General features: G+C 41.8%; 1 protein-coding gene across 1 annotated transcript in view; it reads left to right on the top strand.

The window, feature by feature from the left end:
• The window catches only part of LOC104525783 (uncharacterized), a gene marked incomplete at its 3' end in the record, with an annotated part of 40168 nt that overhangs the window by 9438 nt on the left and 4997 nt on the right, over positions 1-25733 (top strand). The window contains exons 2-6 of the mRNA XM_010169035.1: positions 5598-5960; positions 9075-9219; positions 20966-21102; positions 21531-21710; positions 22788-22973. Of these exons, the coding sequence (XP_010167337.1) occupies positions 5598-5960; positions 9075-9219; positions 20966-21102; positions 21531-21710; positions 22788-22973 (1011 nt within the window). The remainder of the gene's footprint in view (positions 1-5597; positions 5961-9074; positions 9220-20965; positions 21103-21530; positions 21711-22787; positions 22974-25733) is intronic.

The raw sequence follows: 25733 nt of genomic DNA, 5'->3' as shown, positions 1-25733 counted from the left end.
ACCATGATGGATCATTCATCACAGGTTTTCACCAAGATATGTAGTAATCATGTTCTGATACTTCTCAGCCTACTCAGGTTTTCTTTGTAATTTATTATCAACCAGAATTATTATCTGTTTCATTTATCACTCTTCCTTATAAATTGCATTTGGAAATGAATATGCATTTCTTGCAAAGACGTGATTAGATTTTGATTAGCTCCTTTCTCTAGATTAGAAAAAGGCAGCTCTAGTTAGCAAGGTTGCATTTCAGCCAGGCAGCTCAAAAATACAGAGATACCAAAACAAGAAGCAATGCAACTTATTGTGGAAGGGAAAAAAAAAGGCAGAAGAGGGCTAGTTGCTTTCGTGAAGAACAGCTGTGAAATCCCCTTGAGCATCTGCTGCCCCGGGGTGCACGGGCAGCAGCAGCCACACCGCAGCCTGTGTGTGGCCCTGTGGCACAGCTCATGCTTTGGCAGACGGAAGGGAGGAGGATGCTCTTTCCCCTGGAGATCAGCAAGGCAGGAGGTCCTTGTCCAGGAGGCACCTGCCTGTGACTTCCCAGTAGATTGTCAGGTAGAGAAAAAAACTTTCAGGAGATTTAAGTGTCCCCCTATACTGTCATGTTTGTCTATATGTATACATTATGAAGCATTAATTGTATCACTACATTTAGAACATAAAAATAAAATTAAAAAAATAAAAATAGGTGCTGGTAGGGGTAGAAATGCAGATTAGTGAGCAGGGAGCCTCAGCAATATACACAGGCATCAATACGTTTCTAGAGCAGTGATTTTATTTTCATTAGGGAATTTATTGGCATAAACACATTAACAAAAAATCACCCAGGGATTGTTTTTCCTTTGCCATCATGATGGCAGCTGTATATCAGCCCTCACAAGCGTACCAACAGCAGCAAGCTGACTAGCAGCTGGCTGTGTTGGCTCGGACTTAACACTCTGGGCTTTTTCTGCAGTGATGAGTGTGGTCAGGTACAGGATGAAGGGTTATTCATGGTTGGTATAACTGTGCCAGCGAAAGTCCTGCCATGCAATTTCAGGTACTGGCAATTTTTTGCCATTTCACTGATAAAAGTTGCATCCATATAAGTGACACTTTACCACTACTGTACAGATCAGATCTCATGCTCCTTGGGCAGTGCTCCCTCTGAAGACAATTTTGGGTGCTGAATTTATCAGATATACACTGTAGGCTGAGTAGTAGTTGCAGGACCTGGCTCTCATCTGTCTATAAAGGCTAAGCTAAGATTTCAGTGGTTAAACACCTGATGCTGCTGTTGTTTGCATTGGTATTAATGAGTAACAGGGAATGCCAACAGCAGTCATGTGCCATTAAATGGAACAGGGTTGTATCAGTGCCAGGTTGAGTTGAGTGAGATCATGATCAAGTCCTTGAAGCTGTGCCTGGATTGGGAAATCAGCCTGGGACCAGGCAAAGGAGAGGTTTGGTCTGGCTGGGCTCAGACCCTGCTGTGTAGTTGTCTACCTGGGAGCAGCCTGGGAAAGCTCTCCCCCTAGCCTGGTTGGTGTGGTCAGGAGGCCCTGGGGAGCTCACCCTAAACAGTCCACCTGAAAGTGGCACCTGGAGCTGAGCTGAGTTACCTAAAACCAGCTGTCAACTGCAGTGAGGGGCAGGTATTCAAGACAGCTGTGCACAGCTGGAAAGCACCTTGCAGGGAAGCTGCACCTTGCTGGGGTGGGAGATGGAGACCAAGCAGGGTTCTTGATAGTGCTGGGCAACATGGTTGTAATGCCATCTACGTCTACCTGCAATCAGGTTTGGCACCCGATTCCTGCCCAGAGTGCTCTGTAGATTTGGCTGACGCTCTTGTTTGGGGACTCAACTCAATTTCCTGAACCTAAGCTCCCAGCGCTGCTGGAGGTGCCCTGCCTGGTTCCTCCTCATCTCTAGTGTCTGCTTCTGGATGGCCCATGCCTCCCATAGGTCCTGTGTCAAATTTGCATGATGCATGGTATGTGGAGATATTTTAGATCCCTTAGGACATTTGAAATGGCCCTGGGTGCCTGTGTCCTGTGTTCAGGCAACAAAATTTCACCCCAGATTTCTAGAGCCTACAATGCCAGCTTTAACATCTAGCTAACATACAGACACCTCCATTGTAGATGTCAAAATTTATATGTAAGAATCTGGAGCTGAATCTCATCCTAAGAGTGATATATTACTTGGGAACAATAGCAAATAAAAGTGTAGCCTGGATCAAAGTAAGTGGTTTTTTTTTAAATGATTGTATTTGTAGATATGCTGCTGTCAGGAAAAAGGAATGAATAAAGTACAACAATTTAATACATTGTTGTAGGAATTTATCTGTCCAGATAAAATTAATTCATTTGCATCAGTATAAGTAAGTAGAGCTGCTTTGTGTCTGGAGTCTCAGAAGAAATCTAACCTAGGATGCAACCTAAATGACAAGATGAATAATCTTGATTGCTTACATTGGTGATCCTCTGCTGTTGCTAGACTAGCAGGTGTGAATTTCAGAAAATCCAATGTGGATTCAGTTTAGACCTTTACTTCTCAGAAATCTTGAAATTCCTTGAAATTTTTGACCAACAGATAATGCATGAGTCAGTGCATGACATTCTGATTTTCATCCTATATGAAGTGCTGTGTATATCTCTACTCACACCTATAGATGTTACTAATAATAATTGTAGAATATAAACCTGATTTCACTTATAAGGGATTAATCAAGGTAAGGTCATTTGAGATCGGTGGTGCTGCACCAATATAAAGCAAACGACAAGAGGAACAAAATTGTTTCCTCAGAATTTTTTCATTGATGTCAAGAATCACACTTATGCTTAAGTGACTGCAATACTGGAGCCTATGAGTGGGGTGCTGGATATTTTTTTCGTACTAGGAAGTGGTCACTTGATCAGGTCCTGCTTGAGCAGGTCACTTAGAGGAATGTGAGGTTATCAGTCTGGTTTCCTCTGATTTTTGCTATGAGAGGATTACATTTTCTGTTTTATTCATATTCTTCAATGCAGTTTATAGATCTAAGCCTAAAAATGCACGTCCTTCAGCGCTGTTTATTGCACAGCAGAGATTAATCTTGCTGTCACTTGGATCACTGCTGTAGGTGGAGTGCTGCAGAAGGAGACCAGTCCTCTCTTTGCAAATGTTATTGCTCAAGATAAGGGTGTAAAAAGCAGATTAGGAGATGACATATGACGTGTCCTTCCCTCAGTCTAAAAGTACAGGATCATGGGATGAACTTTGCCTGACTGGTTATGCAGAGAGTGTGCTCACGTTCGTAGCTCCTACGGACAAGACTGCAAAACAAAAACATAGAATGACTCTCATGAGCTCCTTTCTCAGCCACTGCATATGTGGAGACCCTTTACCTGTGTCTGATTCTGAGGTAAGAACCTTATTTAACCTGTCATTTTGCTGTTCTGACCTCAGAGGGACTGGTTTAAGGGACAGCTTTGCTGAAGCTGTGCCAGTGCTCCAGCCAGGGATTCACTCTCTGCTGAATCGCTTATACTGTTAAAACTGGTCTGGAGCTAAAATCTACAGAGAAGCTGAAGCATGCTTGAGCGACAGGTGTGATGCCATAGAAATCAGAATTTATGCAAGTGCTCTATTTAGAATAAATTTCATGCTGTAAGTGAAATAATTGAATGTAGAGCAATGTATGACATTGAACATTTTTCATACCTTAATTGCAGTAATCATGTTAAAATGCTGACTGTTTAATAACTCTGCCTAGTAGCTGAAGTGGTTTCATATAGTCAATTTGTCTTAAGCTGTCTTTCAAATAAAAAGTGAAATCTGTCCACTGGATCAGGTGGCCTTCTAAAAAAAGGCTCATTGGAGTTGTACGGCCTGCTTGAAAACAGTAGGTGGAGAAGAAGGTGACAGAAGACAAGTCCTCTTTCACAGGCATCATTGTAAAAGGCTGAATCTAGGCTGCATGTTTGCTTTGAATATGCAATACCTGAAATGCCTTCATCTGGTCTAAAACAGATGAACAAAATACAGACAGACAAAGTGATGTCTCTCTTTTTTGGAATACTTATTAGCTTTGAACATCATCAGAAATGCACTTGGGTAGTCTAAAGATATCCTAATAAAGTAGGCTGTCTTTTTTTACAAAAAAGTCAGAATTAGTTCATAATTTGTATGAGAACTTGCTCAACAGTGCTTTGGAGTTTGCCATTCACTCTATCAGGTGCTTATGCAAATTGTCACCCAGCCCAGAAACACCCATCTACCTCCCTCTGTTTCTTTTCTGCTCTTTATAGAAGAACAAAGAAAACCCAAGGAAATGCTGAGAATTTGGAAATTTGAGGGAAAAGTGAATATAAGTTTTTATGTGCAGTATTTTTTCTCAAAATAAAAACTGCAAGGGTTTTGCTAGAAAATTTTATGGCAGTATTACTCCAAAGACATTGAAATCCTTAAAAATGTTCCCTCTAACAAGTGTTTCAGTTGAGGTTACTTTCTTTCCAAACTTTCAGTACCAGTGCAGTTATGATACCTGTAGGCAATAACCTCTGTGAGCCCGTTGTGCAGTTAAATAAGAGCAACATGCTCATTTTCCAAGCTTCCTCTCTAAAAACATTAGTTTTTCCTGTATTTGTGTTATAATGTATCTCAGGTCCTACTCTGTATGACTATAACCTCCCAGAGTATGAAGAAAATTAGCTTCTCCCTTCCGAAGTGGATGAGCTCACTCACCCAGGTCACAGGTGGCTGCACAATCTGTAGATCTGAGTGTGGGAGTGAGCGGTAGCAGGGTGCGACCGCCCGTTCTGGTATCGGCTCACAGTTACCTGGGGTGGGCAAGCAGTCAAACTGCAGCATTGCTGTGCGTTTGCATCACTGAATAGAGGTAAAGCAGAGGAATATCGCAGAATCATAGAGTGGTTTGGGTTGGAAGGGACCTTAAAGATCATCTAGTTCCAACCCCCCTGCCATCAGCAGGGACACCTTCCACTAGACCAGGTTGCTCAAAGCCCCATCCAGCCTGGCCTTGAACACTTCCAGGGAGGGGGCATCCACAACTTCTCTGGGTGTCCTGTTCCAGTGTCCACCTTCATTGTAAAGAATTTCTTCCTTTTATCTGATCTAAATCTACCCCTCTTACAGTTTGAAACCGTTCCCCCTTGTCCTGTTGCTACAGACCTTGGTAGAAAGTCCAGAAACATAGTGTGCTGGTTTAATTATTTTTACTGGTGTTACACGTAGCATCCCACTTGTGCATAGGGACAAGTCCTGTGTGACTGACAGCCAGAGCTGTCTTTCCAAGACATTATTCAGTGATTTCAGTGTTTATGATAGGGCCTGTCTGTACTGCTGGGGTAATAGGTGAGTTTTTAGTGTTACTAGTCATGTTTGCCTAAGAGGTGCTGATGGTTGGGTGTTAACCTTACTCAGCACAAGCATCATGATGTCTCTCGTTTGCAAAGTTACTCTCTTCCTGAATTGACAGTTGCATTTATTGTACTTATTATGGTAATGCTTTCTTTTTGGCAGTGTTAAATTGAACTGCCATATGAAAAACTCACAAATTATTAAATGTCAGAAAATTCTGTGGCTTATTTGACTTGTTCACATTTAAAAAGGTTGTTTCTGATGACCAGTGGAAGAGGTCCCCATCCCAGGATGAAGAAAAGACAGACACACAAAAGGTCACACCCAGGAGATGGGGCTCTGGAAAAAGATCTCGTCCCAGACCTCTCTCAGACTATGGCCAAATGTCAGTCAGAAGTTTCTCTATACCAGAAGATGCAGTTCCAGTGGAGTCTCAGAAGACAGACTGCACAGATGGGGATAAGCAGCTGAGGCTGTCTTCCGCCGGGTCTGTGATCCAAAGCAATACAGTAGGCTGCCACAGAGGGCGAAAAAGAAGACCCATCTCTGTAATAGGTGGGGTCAATTTCTATGGAAGCGGTCCGGCAGAAGAGATAGAAGGTCTGCTGACACAAGTAAGATAAGATATGTGTGCTCTCTGCAAACTGCAAAAGACACTTTCACTTCCTTGTCTTTATCTTCAGCCTAGAAAATAGAATGGATGCTTCCTTCTCTTCCTTCCCTTTTGTCAAGCTGACATCGTGTACTTACAATTCTGCTTTCCTGGTCACTAATTACTTTGTCTTGTTGTTAAAAAAACAAACCAGCATGGAATAAAACTGATACTGACTTTGGGATAACCTTTTTCATATTGTAAATTAACCTTATTTGTTTCTTGGAATGGTTGTTATGTCTCATATTGGAGTATAAGAGCTGATTTGTGTATAATACAGCTGTATATTTAGTCACTTTACAGGGTGTAGGGCCTGAGGAACAAAGGAGTACAAACAATATGATACTAACACATTATTTATTGATAATTTCAAATCCTCCAAAAGCAGGCCTGTTCAAAACCTGTGGCATTAGCTGTGGTGTTCAAAGTCTTGGTATTGCCATAGCAACGATACTTAAAACTAATAAGGAAGTAGTTTTAGAAACTTGATAATAAATTAAGGAATTAATGAAATAAAGAAAGACTCTAAGAAAACTGTGACTAGGAAAAAAACCCCATTCCTTGTTTATGTACTGCTAAATTGACCTGATGGAATATAAGCAGCCTGTAAGAAAACAGCAAGTGGTAAAGTTAGTAACTGAGCAGTGCATATATACTTCCTTGCCATCTCTGTTAGCTTAGGTAAGAGACTAAGAAATAAAACCTTCTGAAAGTTAAAAATAGCTCCTGTTTTCCTGGAGGTAGTCCTGAGTGAGTATGACGTGTAAAGGAACTTACTGTTCTGATGGTAGTGGTAGCTTCATCTTGTAGCTGTTTACAAAGCTTCAGGCTCATGGGCTTTTGTAATACTGCACTTTCTAGAAAAGCTGGAGAACTCATAGGTAAAGCAACTGTCAAGCTGATAAAGCAACAGAGAAAAGGAATAGTATTTGCATCCTCAAAAGTATTATTTCAGTTGTTATTAATGGAATTTCAGTCTTACTCTTTCTCATGCTACTTGATCTCCTGCTGGGAAGTTCAGTGCAGTGTACTGTCATGAGTACTGTACTTCTCTGACTGAAATCAAATGCTGAAACAATGGCAGGATTTTCAGTCTCCCGTGAAAAGCAATTTTTAACATGAACATTGTTACTGTATATGGTGCATTTTTTCTATATAATTCCCTGTTGAAAAAAATGCATCTTGAATCAAAACTCCACCTGAATCTAGTGAGCCTTTTACCCAGCCAAAGGCCATAGTTTTGAACTCTACATAATCAGGCTATTTTAAAACTAATTTTATCACTACTTTGCTTGGAGGAAAATTATAAATTCTAGGCCATCTTACTCGAGAATGCATGGATTCCAAGGGATAGTAAGTATTGACAACCCAAATAATACTTGCTGTAACATGGAAGTGATTTAACACTCTCCAAGCCCTTCATTTACTTCTGAAAACAAACTGATCTCTCTTCAAACCTTGCTTGCATCAGTTTATTAACAAAGGAACATGCATCAAGGCAGCTGTTTGAGTTGACTCTTTCCGTGCTCCCATGCTGCCGTGAGGGCTGGCTGGCTGGGGTTAAATGGGCACATTGCTGGATCACTGTGGTCAAGACCCAAGCTGTGGAGCATTCCCAACAGGGACACATTTTTGATCCAAATCATGGCCTTCCCAGGCCTGCCACCGAGTAACAGCACATCCTTGCCTGTCCAGGGAAGGTATCTGGGCTGAAGCCTTACAAGAAAATTTTAGTTGCCCATAAATAAATAGCTTTGTTGCTTAATCAGCCAGTTATTTGATTATGGTAATTTTCATCACTTCTATTAGCTACTTGATGCAGTATATTTGGTTTACTCTCTGTGGTGTTATTCAGTGACAGGATCCTGGAATACTGCTAAAGCACTGAAGAAATGAGGTTTAAAGATGAGGTTGTAGTGAAATCATATTCAATATACACAGAGGCTTTTGGCAGTCATATTAGAAACTAAATTTGTAGCTGGAATGTGAAAAAGGATTAATGAAGTAGGAATTCATGTGCTAGAAATATTTTATGTGGGACTTTCAAAGACTGATCTTCACCTTGCTGATTTTTTTTTCTTAAATCTTTGAAAACCCACAGGAATATTTGAAAAGTATAATACTAATTCCTTCTTTGTTGTGTTTTGTTTTGGTCTGACAGGTTAGGTGTGAGAAAACATTTTCAAACAATACTAAATCATTGATTTCATAATAGAGTGTCAAGAGTTCATAAAAAACCCCAACCCTGATCTTTCAGATTACTTGACAGAAGGGCCTATGAACAGTAACAACTGAAAGATAAGAGAAGATGTGAAGATGAGTTTCTCTGAAGTTCGTGTGCTGAGGTCTGGCTGTTTGATGTTTAATGCTTATGCAAAGTCATTCAGCCTGGCTAATACGGAGTTGTTCAGGGATGACATCAAATTAAACTCAATTTGCAAATAAAACAGGGGTAGGTTCTCTAATCATAATTAAGCAAATGAATGATTTAACTAAAGAAAATGGCTTCTAGATAAAGTTCTGAGTAAACTTTATATTACTTCTTTTTAATGAGACTCCTGGGATCTTCAGAGCAGAAGATCATTTAGACAATTGTTTTTGTCTTGTAAACTATGATTATTTTACTTAAAAGTAATACATTTAGTTGAAGAAAGCAAGTGTCCCAGGAAATGAACACATCTTCCAACTGTTGCATTTCTGATGGTTCTTTCACTTTGGGTTTCCCTTGAGATGTGTGTTTACAACGGTAGCTGGCATCATGCAGGCTGTTCTCAAAGCAGTTAGATCCCAGAGCATTGGGGCACAGAGTATTACAAGATGAAAATTATGGAGCATGTCTGATCATACCAAAAGGCTAAGGAGTTTCTAATGTAACAGAGAACTGTAACGTAATAAAATATACTCTGCGATGCTGGTGGATATGGTATGCAGTGTTTAAGCAATGTCACTTCAAAGTAGGGGTTTTTACTGGCCCTGTAATTAACTGGACTATCTGAAGAGACTTCATACCTGACTTTTGCTCAGTTAGACTGGTTGGTAGCTTTACTAATACTGGATTTTCCTGTTTTCTCTGTAGCCTGTAACACGGCCACCCGTTCCAGCACACCAGGTCCCCCCTTACAAAGCTGTTTCAGCCAGGTTCCGGCCACTCACCTTCTCACAAAGTACTCCCATCGGCCTGGACCGGGTTGGACGAAGGCGGCAGATGAGAACATCTAACGGTAAGATGGGCAAGACTTTTTATCTTTCTAGATCTCATCTTCATGCCCCAGCTTGGTCAGGAAGTAGATGACAGTGTGGAACGCAAAAAGGTGTTAACCAACTCAGTGACAAAGCAGTACCCATCTCATTAGTACTTCTTCCTGCTGTGTACATGTAAAATTAGTTTTTCCCATGTACTGTTTGGCATTGCTATGGTTTATTCTTCTGTACCAGTTACCCTCCTGTATTTTCCATTCTCTATCCACATCCTTGCCTGAAGATAATAATAGAATATGAAGTAAGTAAGGTCTAATATGCTTGAGTTCATACCCAAACCATAGCCACACCACACAAGTATTTTCAATTTTTTCAATTCTGTTTGCCATGCATTCAGCTTAACTACCTCGGTAGGCAAGCCTTAAATAATTAAGCAGTTTGTTTCAGAGGACTGTATGCAGTGGCAATTGCCTATTCAGTGGTGAGCATAGCCCAGCCGGGGTTCTGGGACATGATGGATGGATTCTTGGAAAAGATTGCCTTTTCAGAAGCAGTGCTTTCGATCAGACTTTCCAATATGCCCTGTGCATTTTTTTCTGTAATTGTTTACTATTAGCATGCAATGCTATCTTGAGTTAATAGAAAGTGGAAGGTGTCCCACCCATGGCAGGGGGGTTGGAACGAGATGATCTTTAAGGTCCCTTGCAACCCAACCCATTCTATGATTCTATGAAAGTCATATCTAGTATTAGTGTAACATTTCTTGGCAGATGGGACCAGAATTACCTTGGTTTATATCATTTGTGTTCTTTCAAGGTACCGTGAGCATAATCTAAAGTTACTCGTGTTTCACTGGCAAGGGTCAGACATAGATTCATAGATTATCCGAAAGCAAAATTTGCACTTTATGTTCTTCACTGTTAATAGCGAACAAAAGAGTACTGGGAACCTTCACTCTGCCTCTCTGTGTAAAGAATAATTAAAGGTGTTTACATCAGGGCTTGCCATGACTGAAGTATGAAAGTTAACAAATAGCATTTTCAGTGTTTCTTTATTAAAATTATACATTAGGTTTACTAGTCAGTACTTGGCATTTATCATTCTAAGCTAAGTTTTAGCTGCAATGATATCCAAATTCTGCTCAAAAAACCCCTTAACTACAAACTGATTTATATAAGAACATTTTAAAACTGCATTTTCCAGTCTTCAATAGAGCATGACAGTTTTCTTCAGAAAGTGCTCTCCAAGGAACAGAGTTGAGAATTTCTAACTATAGCAACGGAACATTATATATACGCTATATTAGTATTCTCCTTTTAGTTTATATTGTAGTAAACTATTGGGAACTACTTTAAAAGCCATGTCTGGAGTGTGTCCTTGCTGTAGGTATCTCAATAATGAACCAGACTAGACAGTGAGTTAAATTTGACATCAAATGCTGCAACCCTTGCTGAGATTATGTGGTATCTCAGTCCCTGATTCTGGAAGGACCACTCACAGAATAAAAGGTTTGCCCTGAGCTGGTTTCAAAAAAAAGAGACTCTTTACTGAGTAGGGATTCCTTTTTTATTTTTAGTTGTCCTTTCCATTTCATGTTTGGAAACCACATGAAATAATATTAGTTAGCTAGACAACTGCCTGAGAGCAGTACCTTTCTAGGTATTTAGCTTTCAAATAATAAACCAGTCTCCTAAACATAAGCGACAGAATGACAAATACACAAAGCAGGGTTTCTGCCACTTTTCAAGACAATGACACTAAAGCAATATTGATTATGTTGGATGTGGCTTTTATGACTTATTACAATAAACACAGCAGTTGAGCAGGAAAAGCTTCTGAAATCAAAGCCCTGAAGGCAAGTGGGGAATATCATGGACTTCACAGTTTGAAAGCAGTTGCAAAGATCTGTTAAGTAGCTCCAGCAGAAAATAATAAAGTGACTAGTCACTAGTCACACATTCTGATCTCTTCCTTTTTCTCTTAAATTCACAAGGCATTTCCTTGTCTTGGAAAATGTGAGAGTTTTTTGTTTGCTCATGTACAGTGAAATTCTATAGCACAAAAGCCCTTTATTATAGAAAGAAATTCTAAACCCAAGCACTGAAAACCAGTGGTGTCTTATTTTAGTTACTTGCTAAAGCCTAATACATTGCATATTTACTTTTGTAACAATGAGAGATAGAATTGGAGATGTAAATTTTTAGAAAAAAAGCTGTTACAAGACAGTAAGTCATCATAGTGTAGGAGACAGAATAACAACCAGCAAACACATAAGGGAAACTGCCCTTGAGACTTATATTGCTTTTCGTATGCTTAAAGGGTTACAAGTTTTAAATTATATTAAAGAGGTTACCTGTTTTTCACAGTAGAACAATTTTTGTAAGATCTTAAAAACTAACCCATCTTTTTTTTTTTTTTTTTGCATATTGTGGTGTGGGACTTGAATTTGGCTAAATTAATTAGTGAACCCCTTTAGATAGGCTCAGCTCTGAGTACGTGGGGTGAGATTCTGCTCAAGTTTAAGTCACCTGAAGTTAGTCTATAGGTGGGTACCTATGTAAGAGTTAAGCATTTGAACACCTGTTACAGGTAGCAGAGCTCTAGAGCTTGATTCAGTTACCCACCCCAGGATCCAGATAAGTGTGGGATACCTGAGTACCTGCCTGTAGCTGGCAGATATGACACAGAACCTATGGGAGACCTATTCCTTTCTCCAGTAGCAGCTGGAGGCCAGCAGGATATCCAAAATACTTAAAGTGATGGTAAGTTTAAACTGATGTGAGGCCCTAGCTGTTGCAGTGAATGAAGGTTAGAGTAGGAACTGCCTCTGGATGAGGTGAGTTGCTCTCTCAGCTTCTTCATTGTGACCAATACCTGCTGATTTAGATGATTCAGTCAAATGTGGATTCTGGAATTTAGATTAATAAATGGAAATGTCTTTAATTCAAGTAGTATCCTGTCCTGGATATTTGCCTACAATGTTAAAGTACTGTTAAGCTTTTCCCAGTTCATCAAGGTTGTGTAAGCAAGTATGTTTCAGCCTGTGTGGAGCACGGCTCAGGAACTGAAGTGCAAACAAACTGGCCATGGGGAGAGATTTTCAGGTTCTCTACTCCTATCACTGATCAGGTAAATAGACCACACCCTAAATAGGTTATTGACCATGGAAGTGAACAAACAGAAGTTACTAATCACTCTTACAGAGAAAACAGTTCCCTGCTTGCTACCATCTCCTTGCTACCCTGTCCTTGCTCCCCCACCCCAGAAGAGTGAGGATATAAGTAGGACAATATGCGGGAAGCACAAATTCCAGGGGTACTACACTGAGCGCTGTATTTGTGATTACCAGGATGTGGGTGGAATGTGTCTGATGTTGCAAGCAGCTCTGTGGCAGTTGCTGTATTCTGTGGCCAAAGTGCCTGAAAATATCAGGGAGGCAGAGAGACTCATGGACAGGACTTGAAGGGGCATCATGAAGTCCACTACTGCAGGCTAAGCAGTCCCAGTGTTGCTGGGGTCAGAAAAGCCTTTGGACTGGAGGATGATGGCTATGTGACAGTTTGAAGGATGGGACTCTTAACTTAGGGGAAAAGGTAAAAACTATGCTGTTGGGTAATGGGATTGTTCATCACACAGATAGCTGGGCTTGATGATGCAAACAGGACCTAGCAGTGTGTTGGGAGCAGCTGGTGGTGCATCAGGTGAAGCACCTAGGCAGTCCTAGGGACTCTGGAGGGGAGGTGATAGCTGTGGGGCAGATGGGTGCCAGGGAGAGTGGGATGGGCAGGAAGCAAGCACTGGAGGCTAAATTGAAGTTGTCAGGTAGAAGCTAAAAGACCAGGCACCCAATGGTAAAATTGTCCAAAGTGCTGCCAATACCGCACTCAGTGTCAGACAGGGAGGCCTTTTTACCTCCAGGCACCCTCATGCAGAAAGTTGTATTAAAAAGAGGGAGATTTAGATTATTTATGAATTGAGGAACATTTGAAATAAAAAGATCCTTTGTTTTCTAAATCAAAACAAAAGCAGGCTGCTGACATGCAAATCAAGAGATTATGGAGTCCTTTCTAAACAAAGAATTAGGGGAAGGCTGGCAAGGCGAAATAATATACAGCATAGGACAGCTCATCCTTTACAGGCAATGTCAATGATCGCTGCATCCTCAAATGAAGGATGGGACAGAAGCTGACAGAACTTGAGCAAGAAATAGTCAGGAACAGCTGCACAATGTTGTTTAAAGAGGATTTAGAAAAGCAGGCAATCCTGCCAGTGAGAGTGAAAGTTTAAAAAGTAAGATGGAGAAATAAACATATTTTTAAAGAAGCTAGATGGCATATGTCAGAAACTTGGTGGAAGGAAGATAACCAGTGGAGCATAACCAGCATATCACCATTGTGCAAGCTGTACAGGAATAACAGAAAAGATTGTACCAGTGAAAGGGGGTCGCTAATGTATTAAAGAAAAACTAAGAGCAAATTAGATAAACAAATTTGCTGTATAATCAAGTGTCACATGATCCATGGGCTGGAATGCCATACCTAGATGGGAAAAAGTATAGTGACAGGATTAAATTATGAACCACCTGAGATCACTAGGGTGGTGAGAGTAAATGTGACAAACCGAGAGAAGTCTTAAGGGCAGCAAGCACAGTCATAAAAGGAGACTTAGACTGCTGTCATGTGGCTTAAGCCTTGTAATGGGGCACAGTGCTACATTTTTAGGTGTACCATAAATAACTCCTTGGTGCAGCTAATCAGGAGACATGAGGAAGGGAAACAATTCTTTAAGTGTTCCAGAAGTGTGTGCACACATAAGAGCTACTCTGTAAGGGTGGGATGTGTCTCATCTGACTCTATCTGCACTAAGCTAGGTGACATTGACTGGAAGAAACACGTAGTTTAGGGTGCTGTTCATTGACCAAATACAGACAGATAATGAATCTTGCCCTCTCTGTCCATAATGCACTCTGAAACAGTATCCTTGCAGGGTGAGAAGACTGAAAAAAATCCAATACAGTATCTGTTTTAATTTAAAAGACGAGAAGTATATAAAAGTGAGAAGTCATTTATATAACAAAGGAATTTAAAGGAGCAGAAAAATGTGTTGAGTGCTTGCTGGCAACATATTAGATACTTAGAGCAGATTCGTGTCACCTGTCAAAAGAGAATTTGGAAACACCAGAAAGGGTTCTTACATTAAACACAGGGGAAAAGAATCTATCAGAACTCAAAAAAAAGTCATCCTTCAGATTGTTGAACTGTATCCAAATAGAAAAAAAACCCAAACAAAATCTTCTAGTGATTTTGATGTGAAGCTACAGGAACATAGAAACAATTTGCTAAAGATACAAAAACTATGTCCTTTTTAAAAAATATGAGAACCTGGTAGACTACCAGACAGTTTGTAGGCCTTGTAAGTGACTGAGAAATAAAACCTGAGCTCAAATGAAATAAGAATCTGTCTCAAAATGACAGTAAAAGTTTTAGAGTAATTAAATGAATAGTAACAAATTGCCAGAACCAAGACTTCTAAAAGGATTTAAGAATGGAATTGCTGAGCTACTGCCTCAGTATGGAATTTGTTCCTCAAAAATTGCCTCAGTACAAAAAAGAAGGCAGCGATGGGATAACCATTTATGAAGAAGTATCAGGAGGGATCCAGCGAGCAGCAGGGCAGTGAGTCTGACACAATTTTATGTTGAATATATAAAGAATGTATTTAGGACTTACAAACTATAACAGAGAGTAACATCAACAGACTGGTGGACTGTTATGATGAAGAAGAGTCCTTGTAGAGGAAAGCTGTGCCCCACAAATGGATTAGTTTTCTGAAAAAAAATCAGAGGATGTGACCAAGGGGATTCAGTAGGTGTAGGCTACTTGGATCTCCAAAAGGCTTCTGACAAGACCTTTTACAAATGTATCTTAAAAGAGGCCTGGGATAACAGGGAAGATCGTCTCATGCTTTAACAAGTGAGTAAGCGCTAAGCAACGGAGAGGAGGAAGGTGGTCAGTTTTCTCAAGGAGAGAGCTCTCAAATGGAGTCAGATGTTCAGTGTCTTCACAAATAACGTGGGAAGGGAGGTATAGAATGAAATTATAGTTCCTGCTTGTGTGATAAATTATTTACAGTACTAAAAGCACAAGCTGTTTGAACAGAGTTGCAGAAGTATTTCACAACACCGAGACACAACGCACTGTGCTGGCAGCAGGTGAATTCAGTGTTGATAAAAGCCAGGTAGTGCACATGGAGGAACACAAGCCTGGTATGCTTGCAGAAGAGTGGACTTTGAGCTGGATATTGCCATTCAGGAACAGATCTTGAAATCCTAACAGATAATGAAAGTGTCAGTTCAGTGCATAGTAACAGTCAAAACAGTAAATAAGAGGTCGGGAATTTGTAGGAAGGGAATAGAGAACAAAACAGAAAGCCCAATTGTGCCACTGGTGTGGCATGTAGAGGCCATCTCCCCATTCCTTTCCACCTCAAAAGGCATTTTTTACAGGGGACAATACAGAAAAAGGCAAAAGGACAGGAAAACCTACTCAGTGTCTCTATGTGAGGAATGATTAATGCAGCTAGGGCTCTGCAACTTGGAAAGAAGGACAATAGGGGATTAAAGTCTGTTTGGCATAGGAAAAAATGACAGATAATAGCTCTTGTTTCTAGTAATGTAAGAACTAAAGGGCACCAAATGAAATCTTCAGATAGCAAGTTCATAATAAATGACAGTTTTCACACTCTATAAAATTAAACTATGAAACTAATTGCTACATATGGTATTTCAGATCCCAAAAGTTTACAGAAATTCAGAAAGTGGTTTGAAAAATTGATTAAACACAAAGATATCACTTCTGCCCCAGGAGGGATCTGACTCTGATCTGCAGATAGCTGGAATTTAGGAAAGTACATCAGAAAAAAGCCATTACATGCCTCATCTATTTTTATTTTCTTCCCTGGACATCTGCTACGGGCTGCTGTCAGAGCAGTGACGGGGGGAACCTTTAGTCTGCCCCAGGGTGGAAGGTCTCGTGATACCAGAGGGGTATGTAGAACTGGATTTTGTTGAGGCCAGGCTTTTAGTTTTAGTATTTTAGTGTATGCTACTCACAGCCTTTTCAGAGTGCCCTGTGCAGTGGGTAAGCCAGTAATGCATTTGGACAGGGTCACTGTGGTCTGCCACGACAAAGGACAGCTTTCTCCTACCCGCTGTCTCCTCCTATCCCTGCCTGATCCTGCGAGGAAACGAACCCACCACCAGCTCACCCCAAACGAGTACTTTTGTGGTGGTTCAGTTTGTGGCTGCGCAGTTTCTGGATGTGCCTGTGCAGAGGAGGGAGAACAGTTTCCCCGCGCCGGCAGCATCCCACGGTGGCACTGGGTTAGTCATCAGGCGAAAGCACACAGTCCGTTCCATTCTGCAAACATCAAACCAAATGACTGTTTCTGAGATCGTTTAAAAGCTGTGTGGGGTTTGATCTCGTTTTCCTTTGGCAGTTCAGCTGGTTTGCCCCTGCGGGTAGGGGTTTGACACGGCAGAGAGCTTGTGCTCTGACTGATTAAAAGTGTGAAGCCTTCACTTGCAGGTACAAGAACCATCAGCATTTCAGTGTCACTTCTGTTTGCCACGTTGTTTAATGATTTGTGCCAAGACAAATGTGTGGGGCTGTGTATAAATATCTTACAATATGCAGTAGCTTGTTTTTAATGTGCTATCCAACAAGTGTCCTTGCAGCAAGAAATAACAGGGAAGTTTGGGGATTCAGGAGATAATTCCTATCAGTCTTCTGTGCAGTGCAGGACAGTCTGGATTATTGTAGGATGATGGCATTGATATTGCGGGGTGATGTTTGGCCTTTCCTTCTCTGTCTGAGGCAGCACTAGTGGAAACCATGTGCTGTCAGTGGGTGTTGAGAGGTCACTGCGTGCAGAAGTGCCTCCAGGGTTTTGTGAACACGTCGCTGGTGGAGGCAGTCCCCAGTTAAAGGACGGGCTCAGCTGAGCAACCCGATTTGCAGGTAGAGAATGAGCCATAAAGATTATGGAGCTTTCCAAACCATAAATGTAGCGGGGGTTGCAGCAGGCTTTGCACTCTGCTGATGGGAGCAGCTCCTGCCTTTGCTTCCAGTGCATGAACTGATCCAGCTTCTCTGCAGAATGACGCAGGGCTGAGGGTGGTAAATGCTGGCCCATGGTGAATGAATGAGGTTGTGCTCTGGCTGGGTCAGCCCCAGTGAAAGCTGGCCCGGTTGGGTGCTTTCCTGCTTCATTCTCTGTTTTCTGGAGCAGCTGAATATATAGTTTGTAGTTTGAGAGAGAAAATGTCTCCCTCCTCCCCTCTTTTCCTGGGAGCTGTCTGCTGCAGCCTTAACACTTCAGCTGCTTGTGCCCTAAATAATGATACAGCATTTGCCTGTGAAGCAAGAGAAGTTTTAATAGCCATGCAAAAAATACCTTCATTGTTTACTTCTACTGGAATTCTAACCAGTATAATATAACAAAGAGACCGATACTCCAAACAGTGTTGTAATACAAGGAACTCCCAGCTCCCATCCAAATAGTCTTTCCCTTTGAATTGCAGTCATTTGAATATAGATTGGAATCGCATTCAGCTGCTTTAATGAAAACCAAATGTACTCCTTGGCTTGCAGCGTTTGAGATGTTCAGGCACTTTGGGAGCGGTCTGGGCGACACAGGCGGCTGCAGGCACAGCGTGGCCGGGGCCAGGCAGCCAGGTTTTTGTTTCTTTTCTGGAACTTCCTCCCTAAGGGCACCCCATGATGTCAGCGAGCCGTGAGCTCGCAGCGGCCAGGCTGAGCGCGCCGCTGGCAGTTCGCAGCCGGGCTCGGCGGTGGAGGCACAGCACAGCTGGGAGCTGGCGGCAGCGGACAGGCTGTTTCCCTGCGCTGTGGTAGCCCGGAGCCTTTTCTCATCCTCCGCCAGCCCTGAGGACCCAGCATCACCTGTTAGAGGTCAGACCCTTGCCTGGGGGCCGAGTCTGACAGCAGCATGGTGGCCAGGGGGGGAATGGCACGATTTTGGAGTCTGGAGAGCCTTCAGATGGGTACGTGTGAGTAGAACATGCACTCTCTCTCTCTCTCTCATGCTGTTTTTTACAGTGTTTTTAGGCTGAACTGATAAGCTGTAGCAGTCAGGGGGCCTGATTCTGATCACGCTTCTACTGTGTCATCCACAGGAGCCTGCAGCCTTAGGCTGGTGACAAAGCTGCTAGGAGATCAGAATTGGTCTCAGGCTGTCTTTTAAGTTTTTGCGTCCCACTGGTGTGATCAGGAGAGCCCACCCCTACGTCTGATATTTCTGTCTGTAAACAACAGAGGAATAGATGCAGAATGCAAGCAACTGATTTTTGCTTGAGTCTAACTACAAAGACAATGGAAGCTTGTTGATTTGGTGCAGAATAATGAACAGTTATCGGTCCCAAAATTGCAGTAATTTTTCATCTGGAGCCAAATGAATTAGGTTATTTTGATATGCTGTTGTTACTGGAACAAACCAACAGGCAGTACTGATAGTACAGTGGAGACGGATAAAAGATCACTGGGATTTTTTTTTTGTCTTGCTTTATAAGATAGAAATTGATTTAATGAATTATTTATTTGCAGGAACAGTTATCGGTCCCAAAATTGCAGTAATTTTTCATCTGGAGCCAAATGAATTAGGTTATTTTGATATGCTGTTGTTACTGGAACAAACCAACAGGCAGTACTGATAGTACAGTGGAGACGGATAAAAGATCACTGGGATTTTTTTTTTGTCTTGCTTTATAAGATAGAAATTGATTTAATGAATTATTTATTTGCAGTTTTTTTAATGAAACAGTTTCAGTAAGTTTGTAGTACATCAGTAAGATGTATTTTAAAAGCTTATCAGTGCTCAGATTTATGAGTCTGTAGGTTTTTTTGGAAAAAAATCTTGGTTTTTTACATAAGGATTCTGTATCCTCCCTGATCAGGCAGATTGGACCATTAATGTGAGCATATATTTGAAATGCTGGGGAGTGGGAGAGAATAGTCGAATAGCCATTTTCTGTTACATCAAGACCATGCCATATTTTTCCACTTTTAAAGGAAAGAAAAATCTTCCAAGTTTTTGAGTGAATCTGTGCAGTAATCTGCTTTGATCTCTCTTGCAAATTAATACCCAAAGACCCAAAGATGCTAGTGATGGTATAAGCACCCATAAGGAGGGGGTTGAAGTGTTTCTCCCTATAAGGTAAATAACAGGTAGACAACAGCGTGCCTGTGAGTTGTGTGGGTGTGTGGAGTAAAGCCAGGAGCCATCTCATTGTGACTCTCACCCCTCTGGAGCCCAGAGCTCAGCAGGCAGGCAGTACCCAGGCTTGAGGCAGGGTAGAGAAGAGGCAGGGGCAAGGCCCTGCTGCTCAGCCTTGCTGTTAGCTGGAAGTGCAGGTTCAGTAACTCCACTTAAAGGTCCCTTCCCAGGCACTTGGGAGTGAGAGGAATGCTCTGCAGGCTGCAGGACAATTTATCTGGGACACAGTAACCATTAAAAAAGGAGTTCAGTTCTGGAGTTCAATGCTAGCAGCCCATTCTGATTTTTTAAAAATTTTTTTGCTTTGTGTTTTTACTGGATTTTTGAGCACTGTATGATCTTCAGACTCTCTAGTTATTCACAGCTTGGGCCTGCCATAGGAATAAATCCTTAGGGATAAATTAACAAGGACCAGAGGGCGCAGTCAAGCACTGGACCACTGGTCATGAATGCTTCTTGATTACTAGCTCATCCCCTGATCTGTTTGAACGTTACAGCTGGCTTTCAAAAGCAAACCTACTCTGAAAGGGTCTAGCACTGAGCAGTGTGGACGTGAGTCAGTCAGTATCACTTACTCCTAGATCAGTCCTCAGTTTTCTTCATCTGCCAGTATGGAGATGATGACCAAAAGGATCTGCCACCCAGTGAGGTACCCCAAATGGTTTTACAGTTTTATATAATAACTACAGATTTACATGTGCACAGTGACAGTCACTTAAATGATGTTTCTCTTGCTTTATGTGACTGTGTAGTAGGATGAAGCCCATCTTAGTTCTGGCCTTTTCTTTACAAAGCTGCCTGTTTGGTCAGAAAATGTACAATTGTCAAACCAAGATTTTCTTTGTGATTTGGAACAATTAGAATAAGTTTTTTCCCAGGCAGTTACACAGTGCTCAGTTGGGACTCCCTGTTCCCTTGGGCCTCTCTGCAGGGATCTCAGTGCTGGGTGGGAGAGGTGGGGGCAGCCAGCTCGGAGCAGGGGCTGGGATGTGGGCTGTCCACCCCTCTGACGGGTGGGTGGGCACGGAGGTGTTGGGTCCTTACATCCCTGCAGGGAATATGGGGATGTGATGGCCCCCAGCCTGGAACTGGCAGTGGACCCCTCTGACTGCTGGGGACCCAGTAATCTCTCTCATCTGCCATGTGGGAAACAGTGTTGAGCCCCCACCTCCTCATTCAGGTCATTTGAGATTTTCTCTGGGTAAAAAAATAAATAAATAATGGTTGTAGTCCTATTTTTTGCTATGGAATTTGTCAGTTTCATCAGCTGCTGAATGTCAAAATTCTGAAGAAGAGTAAAAAGTATTTAATGGCGGAAAAACAGTTTTCCCAAAAGCTCTGCTGCCCTCCACTTCTGCTGTTATTATTATATTCCTGACAACAAAGGCAACTTCTCAGCGATTCCTCTTGCATTGTTTTTTTTTGGGGGGAATCATAAAAATGATGAAGCAAACAGCTGTTGTACCTTTGTTTTAGTTGCTGCAGATGGTGGGACTGAGTCTTCAGCCTTAGTGGATGACAATGGCAGTGAGGAGGATTACAGTTACGAGGAGCTCTGCCAAGCCACTCCCAGGTACCTGCAGCCTGGAGGGGAACAGCTAGCAATTAATGAGGTAACGTCCTGGGGTTTGCATTGCTGTAACAACAGGGCAGGGGAGGGTGGTGGTGTGCGTTTTTCACAGGTGTGAGGTTTCATATTAATAAAAAGTGCAATGGCAGTAGCCAGCATAGTAAAGAATCCAGCAGCTGTGGTGTCCTGTCTCTGGCAGGGCCCGTGAGCAGATGCCAGTGGAAGAGCACAGTGACTAGTACTTCACTGGGCATATAACTCATCAGCCTGTGTAACTGCTCTGTAGTAGGATTCTGATTGTTCTCACTAATAAATACACACGTAGATTTCTGAAAATCCAGAATTCTAGTTTTATCCTGTAATAGGAGTAGTCACGGGCACTCTAGTGAGGTATTTTGATCTTTTAGTAGTTTATAAACAGTTCATTTTTTATCTTCCGTCCTTTACAACCTCATTTTCTTCCCATCTCAGCTGATAAGCGATGGCAGCATTGTCTATGCAGAAGCTCTCTGGGACCATGTGACTATGGATGATCAAGAGCTGGGCTTCAAAGCTGGAGATGTCATTAGAGTTTTAGAAGCTTCCAACAAAGACTGGTGGTGGGGAAGAAATGAGGACAAGGAAGCCTGGTTTCCAGCTAGCTTTGTCAGGGTGAGTAACTCTTTTGCTTTTGCACTATTGTCATGCCAGACTTCCTAGCAGAGTGCAACAGCAGTGGTCATGGCATTACATTTAAGTGAAGGGCCTGATCCTCAGCATCTTTGTATCTGAACATCAGTGGTGTAACTCCTAATGACTTCACAAGGGAAAAAGCAATAGAGAGTCACACCCCAAGATTCCTTAGCTCCTCTGGCACCTTTTACTCTGGCTTCTTCCCTTGTGTGGTCCTTTTGTAACCAAAGGAGTTTCTCAAGCAGAAATGAGGGCAGCAGGAAGCTCAACCAGGAGCAATCAGTGTATACAGAGAGGACGCAGCATTTTTCATGACGGAGTGGGGAAAGCTATGCTGCAGGGATTTTTTGGTAAAATAGGGCTTAATTTATTAACACAACATTATGTAGGAATCTAGTTCACAGTCTGAACTCCCCAGTCAGAACTCAGTCAGATTAATGACAGTATAGCTTTCGAATGGTATAAAATTGAACTATGTTTTAGAAATTAATTTAAAGTACTTTTTGAGAGCCTGTAATGAAGCTTGGGTCACTGTATGAAGTACTACACAAAGTGCAAGAGATGATTCCTGCCTTTGCCCTTTCTAGATCTCCAGCCAATATGGGCAATCAGTCAAAAGTCAAAAAAGGAGATGCTGTTACCCACATTGTACAGCTGGGGAACTGGGGCACAGAAAAACTATTTTAAAGTGTTTGAATTGTCTACTTTTGTAATTTTTACCCATATGCTGACTTGGAGAAAATAACACATAAACTATTTGTAAGGGTCAGAAATAAGTTTAAGTCTGGAAAATATACAGGCAGCACAACATGGTGTCTTTCAGATATTGTGGGTAGAAAGCCATGTATTTAACCAGACAGAAATCTCAACACTTTATTTGAATATGCAGTGGGTACAAAGAGATAAATCCTGTTGTAGAACCCTCTCTATAAGGTAAGAATGGGAGCATTTCTGTAGCGGAACCTCTCTTAATTGTAAGAAGTTTGTAACAGTTTTATCACATTTTGTAAAAGTTTGCTGCTTTACTCTGGTTTGCTTTGTTTGTTCTGGCTGCAGCTGCGAGTTAATCAGGAAGAAGTGCCAGAAAATTGTAGTAGTATCCAGGATGAAGAACAAAATGCAGATATTAGCAAGCATCGTCAGAAAATAGCTGAAAACAAGGATCAGATGAGAACCAACGTTATACAGGAAATTATGAACACAGAACGAGTCTATATCAAGCATCTCAAGGACATCTGTGAGGTACATGCTTTAACGTGAGGGCATTCTGCTGACCTAATGTGAACAAAACATCCCATATAAATTGAGAACTGGACTGGTTTCTCGTATCAGAATATTCCCAATCGTACTTCTGAGGCTGTCAGTCAGACCCTTCTCGTGTCTTTCCTCTCTGCTGACTGCCACAAGGCACCGCTTCCTTTTTTAAAAAAAAAACAACCCATGCTACTTTTGACAAGGAAAAAGTGCTTTGCGTATCTGACTGCTATTTCCATAATAATGAGGGAAGGAAGTCCGGTTTATTTAGAACTTTTTACCACTTGTTTTAGATAGAAAAAAAAATCAGTAACTTTAATAAAATCAATTACAGTTTAGGGACAAAACTTTTTGAAATGAGAAGAGAATGTTTGCTGGGTGAGATTTTTTGTTGTTGTTGTTGTTTTCTCCAGCAAAGAGATTTTTGCTGAATACTTAGAAGCTATGTAGTCTTTAAAGGTGTTTTTGAACTACTTTGCTTGTTTGAACCATAAAATGTGGGGGTTTTTCTGCTTTTTGTTCAAATTTTGTTGGAGGCCCACACTTGGACAATAAGCTTCTTAATACCTTTCACTGAAGTTTGCCTCTTCTGATGTGAATTGTAATGCATTTGACCTGTATTTTACTTGTGTTTGTGGTTAGCATCTGGAAGGGTGCTAAGCAACCTACCAAAATATTCTTTGTACCCATAGTTTGCTTGGTCTCTCTCTGTATTTGTCATGTTGTCATCCTTTAGTCCACCACTCATCATTAGATTCTTTCATGGAAAACAAAGTAGACAAGACAGCAGTGGTTTTTGTATTTTTTTTTTTTTTAGATCAGGCCTTTTTCATGCATTTTGAAGAAAGAAAAAGGGAAAACAAAAAGACAAAAATTTGTTGCTAATTGGCTAACTTTAAAACACTAAATGTAAGTTTTGTAATTTAGATTCACTATTTACTTAAGCTAGTAAGCTTGAGTGTGTGCCTGAAAGATCAGGGAGGAATTTGTACACACAGCTGTGCTGCCGCCATGGTTAGCTGAGTTCTAGGACATGACTTCCATGTTTTACTGGCCTATTAATTCTTAAACTGATATTAATAATTTTATCTAATACATGTATTCTATACCTCTTTTTTAAAAAATGCCCCTGAGTTTAGTACAAAAGAGCAAACACTCACTTTCCAAGTAGAGAACTGATGCTCCATGTTCAACATGTTGGGTAGAGATGGTCTGCTTTCCTCAGAGTGAATCTGTAGGGTGGTGCAAGCAGCACATAAGGCTGAAGATATACTCAATTAAGACTAAGCCAGAAAAGCTACTGCAGATAGTAATCCAAATTTGCAAGCTCCGCACTATAATGAATCACTAGGGCTGGTGGAGTCAGGATCATGAAGCTGGAGTATACCCAGAAAAACATTTTACATTCAAGAAGTGTCTGCAGTCCAGATTGCAAGAGCTGCACAGGAAGTAGTTTTCCGTGTTGGAGTTATCCTCCTAACAGTAGTAAATGTGGTAGCTGGCTTGCCACATAGCCACTGCACAGCTCTCAGAGCAGATGGCTGTGAAGGAGACAGGAATATTCATAACAGTGCCAGCAGTATTCGGGGATGCTTCCTGGTAAACCTCACCGGAGCAATTGCAAGGCTTTTTACAGCTGTCTGCTCCCAAAGTGATTTGGGGGAAACCTGCCTGAAAGCAGCCAAATGGAGGAGCCTGGCAGATAACCTCCATCATACCAGTTAACCTTAGCACTCATTTGCACCCCAGCACCATAACTGATACAAGGGTATGAGCACAGCAGCTATTCCTGGACATACCAGCCCTGCACTGTGTCCTGCTCACCGTGCTCAGCTTTGTGGAACAGGTACCTGAGGATGTGCGGGCTGTGCGTGGCAGCTGCTGCTGCTGCGTGATTCAGCACCAAGAGGCCCCCAATTGTACCTTTGCTTCTTAGCTCTGCGGATGCCAATGCAATCTAGTGCTGGTTACTGATGGCAGAGCAGAGCTTGCTCCAAGGGTGTTTTAAAACTGGAGGGCTCAGTTGTGTATCTACTTGACACTGGATATGAGTAAAGTGAACTGGACCCCTGTGATGTTCTTACAAGTAAAGAGAAAACAACTGGAAAAGTGATTGTATCTTTATGTGCAGTCTTGCAAGTACTATCACCTCCTGCCAGTACCATGTGGATTTTACCAAACAGCAGCATTCTGAATGCATTATAGTATGTTCTTCATTTTGCTTCTCTGCCTTAGACTGTCCCCTACTTACCTACCGGTTAAGGAAGGGGTACATTAGCCCTGGTAGAAATTGTCTTGGTTTTAATTGTTTTAGGGAAATTGCCATGAAAAAAGAGCATCAGCTAAAGTAGTCACATGCATGGGGCCTTACACCAGGCTCACCTCCAACTTGGTGAGCAGTCCTAACGAGGAGATGTGAATGGGCTTTACACACTCTTCAGGTTTCTGGTTCCCTGATTCATTTATGGTACCGTGAGACAGGAAGTTGGACTGCAAGAATCAATCTGTAAACATTTCAGATGCAAATCTGAAATTGTGCATCCCTGTGGACAGCAGGATGACCATGAGCCAGCACTGTGCCCTTGCGGCCAGGAAGGCCAACAGTATCCTGGGGTGCATTAAAAAGGGCGTGGCCAGCAGGTCGAGGGAGGTTCTCCTCCCCCTCTACTCTGCCCTGGTGAGAATTCCACACATCTGGAGTACTGTGTCCAGTTCTGGTCTCCTCAGTTCAAGAGGGACAGGGATCTT

Source organism: Antrostomus carolinensis, unplaced genomic scaffold, assembly GCF_000700745.2.
Source record: "Antrostomus carolinensis isolate BGI_N321 unplaced genomic scaffold, ASM70074v2 scaffold23785, whole genome shotgun sequence".
Taxonomy (NCBI): domain Eukaryota; kingdom Metazoa; phylum Chordata; class Aves; order Caprimulgiformes; family Caprimulgidae; genus Antrostomus; species Antrostomus carolinensis.
The sequence above is the reverse complement of the archived record's forward strand: the minus strand, read 5'-3'. Positions and strand labels throughout refer to the sequence as shown.